This window comes from Condylura cristata, unplaced genomic scaffold (assembly GCF_000260355.1).
Source record: "Condylura cristata isolate star-nosed mole 26May11 unplaced genomic scaffold, ConCri1.0 scaffold00008, whole genome shotgun sequence".
In the NCBI taxonomy this organism is placed as follows: domain Eukaryota; kingdom Metazoa; phylum Chordata; class Mammalia; order Eulipotyphla; family Talpidae; genus Condylura; species Condylura cristata.
In genome coordinates, this window is record NW_004567109.1 from 51,529,321 (window position 1) to 51,538,568 (window position 9,248).

Here is a 9,248-nt window from a genome sequence, read left to right on the forward strand (position 1 = left end):
CCACCTATGGGGAAGTTCCCTGCTGTGGCCCGGGAGAGGGGCCACAGACAAAAAGTGCCCTTGGGGCTTCTGAGAACAATCCTTCCTTTGCTTTTCCTTGGCTTCTTTGGGGTCCTGGAGGCAACAAAAATATCGTGCAGAAATGAAGATGGTGCAGCTGTGGATTGGTAGGTAAATGAAATGGAAGCAGAGGTGCTTGTCAGTAGAAAGTCACTGTGAAGTTCCTAAGGAGGGTCCCCCCCACCGTGCCTCTCCCCTTTGAAGTCATTGTGTGAATGGACCGAATATCCAGATGGTGTCAACTGAGGGAGGGGATTTCCCCATGAGAAGGAGCTGAGCAGCCTCCGTGGGCCTGATGAACCGCTTACTGCCTTCTGGGGGCTGGGCCACAAAGTGGGACAGAGCTGGCAATTTCTCTCAGTTGGCACTTCCCTTTCACTGTTGAGGCTTTTCTAAAGAAGTGTTTTCTGCTGTCCCTGTGGACACTGGCAAGGGAGAGAAGGAAGATTTCTTTTTATCTGACATGGGAACTTGCACTTTCTAACAAAACGAGAAAGCTGGAGCTTTGCACCTTCTTGAGAAAATAAGAAAGCATCTGATGGTACACAGCATTGTTATATTAATCTCATTTATTAGGCAACACAGGTAGCCGTTGTGGTGTGTGGTAGTTTACCGACTCTTACAGTGTCAGATATTAAATATGGGCCTGCATAGTAGTCTAGGATGCTCTTAAAGCTTTGATCACTTTCTCACTCTTAAATTAGGGTGTTTAGATTTGCCATTAGAGTTGACATAAATGTGGTATAAACTTCAGTCAGGAGGCCACAGATAGTCTCAGTCATTCAGCAAACAGTTCCTGATCTCACACCAGGCCCTGTGCAGAGTTTTGAAAGTACAATATGAACTGAAGATACCGCTTGCCTTCAATTGCTCAGAATTAGGTGTTAAAAGCATAGATGGGGTTTTGGAGAGCACAGAATCCAAAACTTTTCCCACAGGTAGTAGTTTTTTATTTTTTGCTTTATTTAAAGATCCATTTATCTATTCATTCAGAACTGGGGTACAGGCCAGAGGTACAGTGGGGTGAGAGGATTCGCCAAAGAGTAGGGAGCAGAATAGGGAGATCTACTGAAATACACTGCTGAGGGGAGCAGTGGGCAGGTCAGGAGAGGTCTGCCTCGTTATGTGGGTCACCTCCAGGGCTGGGATTGAACTTATGCTGAAGTGACTTCAGCCTCCCAGTGCTGCGCTTCAACCCGCTGTGCCACCAGGGAGGCCCTGACCTAAGTTTTAAGAACAATTATAAGTTAGAAAAAGAAGGAAGATGTAAGGGCCTCTCAGGCCAGGGAAGAAGAAATGAGGAGGTTGGGGGGCATGAAGCCATGGGAGGAGTTGGGATGCAGGTCAGTATTGCTGGTGCTTCAGGAAAATGTGAGGAAATGCCAGAGACATGAACAGAGACAGAGGTGAGGGCCAGGACATCAAAGCCTTCATGCGCAGAGCTGATTTCACCTCTGGCAGCACTGGGAAGGGTGGACCTCAAGTCCTGAGAGTCCTGGGCCTGAGAGGACTTTTGTAGCATCACAGATAAGGAAAGGGGTGGGCCTGAGTTAAAGCTGTGGTAGTAGAAGCAGAAAGGAAGGAACTTCCGGGCAGCCTTGATGACGCTGGGCTGAGGGCCTAGGCGAGAGGAAGAAGTTAGAGGCGTTTAGGTTGTTGGTTTTGTGACTGTGTGGGTGTGTACCCTATCTAGCAGGGAACAAGTAGATTTGGAGCAAAATATTATCATCTTGGTTTCAAAAATAGGAAGCTGAAGGTCTCTGGTACATCTTTGCATTTAGGATTTCCTCACCTCTGCTCAGAGGTCTGGGCTGATTTTCACAGGAATATTGTTTAAAAACTCTACTTTCTGCCACAGCATACTGAGAGTTCACATCCCCCTTACTGGCAGGCTGCCAGATTGCAGTTGATACACAAATTTTTTTGGGCCACATCCGAATAAACATGACTTAGCCATGTCACATCACAGGGGACACAGTTGAGCAGACCCAGTCTCAAGCTGCTACAGCTGAGTGAGAGCAGTGAGAGTTGAAGGGCAGAGAACAGCACCAAAGAATTATTTTCTATTTCCTGCCATTTGTGGGGAGCTTGCCCTCCAGGAAGCTCAGAGGGGGCAGGAAAGTGTGCAAATATATAGACGCATCAGACCGAAAAGAACCAGTGTGCTTTTATAGGCAGTGGGGGATTCCACTGTGTGTGTGTGTTTATAGCAAATGTGTGTCCACTGGGAGAGTTCAAGGGTCAATGGTGGAGATCCCCACACTCCTGCAAAGTATTTGGCTGGACCATTTTTGCCCTCCAGGGTTGTGACAATGTTTGGAGACATGTGGATGGTGCTACTGGGGAACACAATGGATCCTTGAATAACATCATAATGTGTATGAGGGGGAAAAGTTCGTTTCCAGCCGGGCCTCAGTCTGTGTGGAGTTTGCCTGTTCTCCTATCTCTGTGTGGAATATTTTCTTGGACACTGGTTCCTCCCACATCCCAAGGATGTGCTCTTTGGCGTGTGTGAAATGACCCAGTCTGGGTGAGTGTGGGTGAGAGCACATCCTGCCGTGGAAGGGAGTCCTGGCCAGGGTGCCCTGAGCTGTCCCAGCAAGCTCTGGTCAGCTGAGACCCTGATCTGGAACTGGAGAATGAATGAATGAGTGAATACAAATTGTTGTTTAATCGTATTGGTGCTATTTCATAAGAAGTTGTTTGGGTCTCTATATAAAACGTTTGGTCTTATTTTTGTGACCAGTACTATGCCATACGTTTTTATTATTTTAATTTTTTTATATTTCATTTTATTTTACATTGCTGTTTAATTTTGTATACTGTTTGATTTCTCCCCTGAGGTGCAATCCCGATAAAATTCCCACCTCTAAATCATCCATGAACATTTATCATAATGAATATGTTTGTGTTCTTCCCTCCCTTTTCTGACCTTTCTTTCTGCCCCTCTCATGTGGTATGTCTCAATTCTATAGTTTGCCTTTTTCTTTTTTTCCTGACCCCTCCCCTTGTTAGGTTCCCCTATATTCCTCCTATAAGTGAAACCATCCAGTATTTGTCTTTTTCTTTCTGACTTATTTCACTCAGCATTACCCCTTCCAGCTCCATCTACGTTGTTGCAAATGCATGCTATAAGAGTTTAAATCTTGTTTATATTAATTAACCTATGGTAAAATGAGTTTTGATTATATCATTTCTAAAAGACAGCTTTTAAGAACCTGTTAATGACAATACTAAGGACTTACTATGCTACTGGTATCTAATAAGTAGAGGTCTGCGATCCTGCAATGCACAGAAGTCTCCCACAACAATGATGTTCTCCAATATGTGAATAGAGAACCTTGAGAACCCCTGGGTAGCACAGATGATCCAAGAACACCCAAATACTACATGGGCCCAACTGCCTGTCTTCCCAGGGAGATGCCCACTGGAGATAAGCAAACAGGAGTTTCTAAGAAAAGTAAAAGAAAGCAAAGTGCCTATTCAATTAGCTGCTCTTGGTCCTGAATCATCAAAATAGAACTGATGCTGATAAACTGAGCTGGAGAAAGTGACTTCGGCCAGAGGCTCAAGGGAGCCTCTACTTATCCAGAATCCTAAATTCAGACCTCAGACCTAGCCAGCCAGCTGCAAAGAAATAAGCCAAGTATACACCTGGCCTAGTTCTGGGCCTCCGCCCTTCTCCCCTCTGCAGCCATTAGCAGTGGAAACATGGAGAGAGCACTCTTGCGGACATGGACTCCCCCCAAGCAAGCTAATGTCTTGGCACATGTCCAGTAAGATGTACATTTCCTTCTCTGGAAGGAGCAAAGACAAGAGTGGGAAGACAAAGAGTTTCGGCAAATCCCTTTCCTTAGATTTAGAGGCCTTCTGTGAAATGTGAGTGAATAGTAAAAGTGCTTTATGCGGTGGCTGCCTCTAGGGAAGCACTCAGTAAATTTTAGTAATTCATAATGATTTCCTTATTTTTTAGGTTTGCCTTTTATAAGTTACCTAAAGGGCCAGACAAAGAAAGTAAAGAAACTGGGTTGGAGTACCTTTATCTAGATTCTACAACCAGAAGTTGGAGGAAGAGTAAGCAACTAATTAATACTTCCAGTAGTGTTTTGGGAAGGACATTACAGCAGCTGCATGAGGCATATGCCTCCAAGGTACGTTCTAGTTAATCATTCATTTGATTCACATAATATGCAAGAAACGGAATCAAAAACTTGCAGAAGGGTTTTACGTGATCATTCACCCAACCTGCAATCCTAGCAACTTGAAATAAACTCTGAATTAACCCAGAACAACTGTCTGAATAAATGTGAGCAAGACCTTAAGGAAAATGTCATCAGAACAATGGAACAATGTCAAATTCTTGGTACCATTTTTTTTTCTTTTAAAGATTTATTGATTTATGCATACTGAACTGGGATACAGGTCAGAGGTACAGGGGCGGTGAGAGGATTCACCAGAGACAGAGTGGGGAGCAGGGCAGGCAGATTGACAAAATACACTGCTGAGGGGAGCAGCGGGCCTGCAGGGAGAGGTCTGTGGCCTTATAGATCACCTCCGTGGTGTGTTATCGAACTCGCACTGAAGCACTGCGGCTAGCTTGCAGTACTGTGTCCTAACCTGTTGAGCCACCAGGAAGGGCCAAAATTTGTGGTATCTTTGGCAGAGTGTCTAGTGGTATCTCTGAGCAAGGTCTGAACTAATTGTATCTTGAAGTCTCCCAGCTGCCAAGTCTGCCATCATTCTGTACTTGCCTTCTTATACCTCTAATGGAAACAAGGAGAAGATCCCTCTCCTGTTATAGACAATATAGATCTAGGATCGTTACACCAGGAGCACTGTTATTTGTGTCGTGGTGGTGATGACTAGTGGTGACCCAAGTAAAAGTGTCTCCGCCAGTCTTCCTTTTAATAAAATCACTTTCAGAATGCTAAGCTGAGAGAGGGTTACAGTTAAAGCTCCTGGATGGAGACTAAGCCTGTTATGTGGATTTTATCAGGCAGTGAGCTAACCAAAGAGACACAGGTAAGCAAGCCTCCTGGCGCAAGGTGGGCTGTCTCCAGTATTCTAAACACTACCTTCTGTTTGGTGACAGCTTACTGCTTTCCAACCAAAGATGACAAGTAAAATGGAACAATAATTAACATTCTTGTGTATGCATTTCCTAACAAAAACCTTACAGCACAATAAATATATAAAAAAAGACTGCATTTGCATGTGCTAGGTTTTTTTATATGTCAACTAATCTCATGCCCACAACAATTCTTTATTAAGCTCTAGCTCTACTACACATGTTTATCTGAGTATTTACTCAAAATGTGTAGGAAGTTGTCATTTTATTCACCAGCCATTCAAACCAACCTTCAGAAGCAATGTACAAAGTCAAAACTTACTTGTATGTTGTTTGAATTTATGTGATGGGCCAATCACTGTTTCAGGTGCTTTAAAAAAGTACTTAATCTCAGTAACCACCCTGTTTTGGATAAATAGATTTATTGTGTAAAATCGAAAGTGCCTGCAGCTGCTTCTGCTTTCCAAGGCTGGGGATGGGAGACTGGAGCATAACTAGCAGCAAGAAAACAAACACCAACGTCTTTCCCTTCCGGACCACAGAGAATGTGGGGGAGGGAAAAGAAAAAAGCAGCATTGTAAAATCCCTGTCCTTTACCTCAGCTGGAGCAGATGGTTTAGTTTGGCAGTATATAATAATCTTTGTCACTGCAAAATTAGTCCCAGAGCCTACAAAAGAGGGGGAGGTAAACTGCTCTATAAAATAAAGGGAGATAGATGGAAGCTAGGGATAAAAATGCGTAAGAAAGGTGATTGGTGGGAGGGCAGTGTGGTGATTTAAAACAAGTCAATGTTTCAGACCTTCCATAAAATCAGTTCACACACAATGATGGGAGTGATGGATTCTGGGGAAAAAATAACAGCAAAGGGTCTTGTTTCCATGTCTGATTGGCATGGAACCAGCAAAAGATGAGCAACAATAGTGGACGATACCCAGGTGAGACTGAGTGTACTTACGAAGTTGGAACTAGGTGCCAGGATTGACCGTGAGAACATAATTCCCCCACCTCCTGACTGGAATTGAACTTCTAACAGAGAGTAAACTGCAAGATCAGAACAACCGGTTTTAAATCTCAATTGTCAAGGTGACCTAGGTCAATTTATCTGGGTTACATTTGGAGTTATTTCCCTTCTTTGCCTTTGCAAATAAGAAACTTCCTTCTACTTTCATAATAGCTCTTCTTATTGCAGTTGTTTATCCTTGTCTATTTTCCCTGCTAGACTGCAGGCAAAGACTTCTCTAGTTCAATATGCAGTAATCCAACTATACCCAACACATGTGTTAAGGGAATTGAGCTGTCAAGGAGCACGCACATATGTTTACCTATTTTTAAGTCGGGGATTTTCCCTTTTATTGGAGAGCCTCTCTTCACTGAGGTTGCTGCCCATTTAATTCTAACTGGCCGCTAGACCTCTGGTTAGTCATCAGTTATAGGAATAAAGCTCCTCACTGAATCTCCCCAGAGTTCTTCCGCAATGCACCCTGAAGACAACACCATGGCCTCGTTACCACACTCAAGGTAGGCTCATAGAATAACTATCCGAGTTCTCCAGAGGTGGGTATGAATACCAATGGTAGCTACAGTCCATGATGGAAAATGAGAATAAGAAAACAGCTGACTTTCTTGGCTATTGCAAGGCATAGTAGTGAAAGATACCTTACAGACTATATGATACAACTTTATATTTTTTATATTAGATCTAATACTAAGGTCCTGTAAGGTCCAGTTATTGACTTTTTTTCTGAGAGAAAGGGGCCCTTTTAAAATAGATGGGTGGTACTTTCCTGCTTTTCACTATGTCACTGAGCTCTAAATATCAACACTATTGGCTTCTATAAAAGTCACTGCATTATGATTTTAAGGAAATAAAACTACATCGAACAAATATAAGCAAGTTTCCAAAACATGACAGTGAGGGCCTACAGGGAAGTAGCTTCATTTTCACTCAGAGATTTGAACTGTTTGGAGAATTTACTCCTAATTTTGCCTCAGCAGCAGAAATACAAACCACACCTTCCATTCCATCACTTTTCCTACGCAGTAAAATATTAAGTTAGAAAGGTGAAGTGACACAGAGAAATGGATTGAAGAAAAATCCTCCCTTATCAGGGAGCGAGGGGGAGCAGAGAAAGAGAATCCGGATGAAACACAGCTCTCTGACCACACCCTGAAGCAGAGAAGTCAGAATGAGGGCAGGTCTGCTTTGAGCCTATTGTGTCAGTGGTGGGGGGAAAAGTGCAGTGGTATCTGGGTTGCTCCTTCATTTCCTGAGCAAATATTTAAGTACTCCTTTACTATATACTGGTCACTAACTCAGAAACACGGCGATGAAACAAACGAGAGAGGTTTATCCCCCTCACACACACATATCAAAATGCACAGGACTCCTGTTGCATAAGACAAAACCATGCATGATTGAGACTGGGCCTCCTGTCCAGGTCTTGCATGTCACAGAATCATATTGATGGGAAAGCTGCCCATTAGGGGAATGGATGGCGTCTCGTGTGTTTTAATGAACGCTCTGTATGCAGACTGGCTGGTAGACATGTTGTGAATATTTGTGAGCGGATGATGTATGCCCTTCTAACCCTGATATGTTCCTGCAGAATAACAGCACTGGCTATCTAATATACAATGATGGCGTCCCTAAATCCGTGAATTACAGCACAAAATATGGGCACACTAAAGGTACGACAAAGTCTTTTATTTTTTTCTCCCATGGAAATTCGCATTTTTAAAACATGCCATCTTAAATGTTCTTACGTTCCATGCTAAAAAGACAGCTTTTCTCTTTGTTTATTTTGAATTATCAAAATGCATCATTTCTATTTTTTCAGGTTATAATGATATAATTTGACCTGGCAATCTCTTTTTCACAAATCCCACTTTACTTCTTAACATCGTTTAGTGCATGTTTTATAGTAAAATCCAGGTACCGACTACTGGAAGATCAGCCAGTGTGCAGTGATGTGTATCTGTGTATGTATAAAAAACACATATTTTAGTCATAGCTATTGAGGTATGTTATATAAAAATTCACTCTTTTTTATATAGTTTTATATGTATAAATAGTTCCATCTGAAATAAATGTTTTTGAAAAAGTATTTTAAAATATTTTATGCGGGGGCCCTCCCTGGTGGCACAACCAGTTGAGGCACAGCACTATAAAGCTAAATGGTACTCCAGCATGAGTTTGATCCTGGCCAGGGAGGTGATCCACATAGCACAGCAGACCTCTCCTGTCTCGCCCGCTGCTCCCCTCAGCAGTGTACTTCATCCATCTGCCTGTTCTACTCCCCATTCTGTCTCTGGTGAATCCTCTCACCACCCCTGCACCTCTGGTCTGTACCCCAGTTCTGTATGCATAAATAGAAAAATCTTTTTTATAAATTTTAAAAAATAAAATATTTTTTGTTATATATTGCTATTATATGTTGTAGTGATTTTTATTCTATAACTTTGTGTTTTCTGTTTGTAAACTCTTCTAGGAAAATTTAAAATGCCAGAAAGCAAAAAAAAATTGCAATCCATATTAGGTGGGCACACTTAATTCTTTCTACTTTTCTATAATATATATTGTAAAACATTTTTATAAAACTACAATGACTATTTTCCATTATATATATATATGGATAACTGGCCATGGCAACAACTTTCTTCAGAAATTTCTAAATTAAAATACCTGCAGTGCCAGGCAAGTGATACCAGCATGCAAAGTGGGCTGAATTAGAGCTACTTGGAAAAGTAGAGAACACTGCCAGACGGGAGGGCAGTTACTACTCAGCTTGCCTTACACAGGTGTGATTTTTTCAGATGTTGAAAATCTTCTCAGTTTTTGAATGTTGGCAGTAAATTCAAAGCTTTAAAAATACTCTGCAAGCCTTGCCTTATAATATATATCTGCAGGTTAGATTTGAACTGGATTGCCAGTTCGCAACCTCTGATTAAGAAAATTATTTGTAATGACTGTCAAATGTCATGAGCATTGAAAGCTTTTGATGTAGCCCTGTTGCCAGCTTGAATGGTCCTTACGGGGAATCTAACACACTACATTCTCCAGCCTCTCCTCCACCACCGCTCTATTCTCCACCCTGTTAGTTGCTGCAAGGGCTTGGGGGG

The 9,248-nt window shown here is 42.3% G+C and overlaps 1 protein-coding gene across 1 annotated transcript in view; it reads left to right on the forward strand.

Moving 5' to 3' along the window:
* Window positions 1–6: 6 nt before the first annotated feature.
* The window catches only part of DNASE2B (deoxyribonuclease II beta), a 15,295-nt gene continuing 6,053 nt past the window's right edge, over window positions 7–9,248 (forward strand). Inside the window, exons 1-3 of the mRNA XM_004679527.1 lie at window positions 7–167; window positions 4,034–4,211; window positions 7,736–7,817. Of these exons, the coding sequence (XP_004679584.1) occupies window positions 7–167; window positions 4,034–4,211; window positions 7,736–7,817 (421 nt within the window). The remainder of the gene's footprint in view (window positions 168–4,033; window positions 4,212–7,735; window positions 7,818–9,248) is intronic.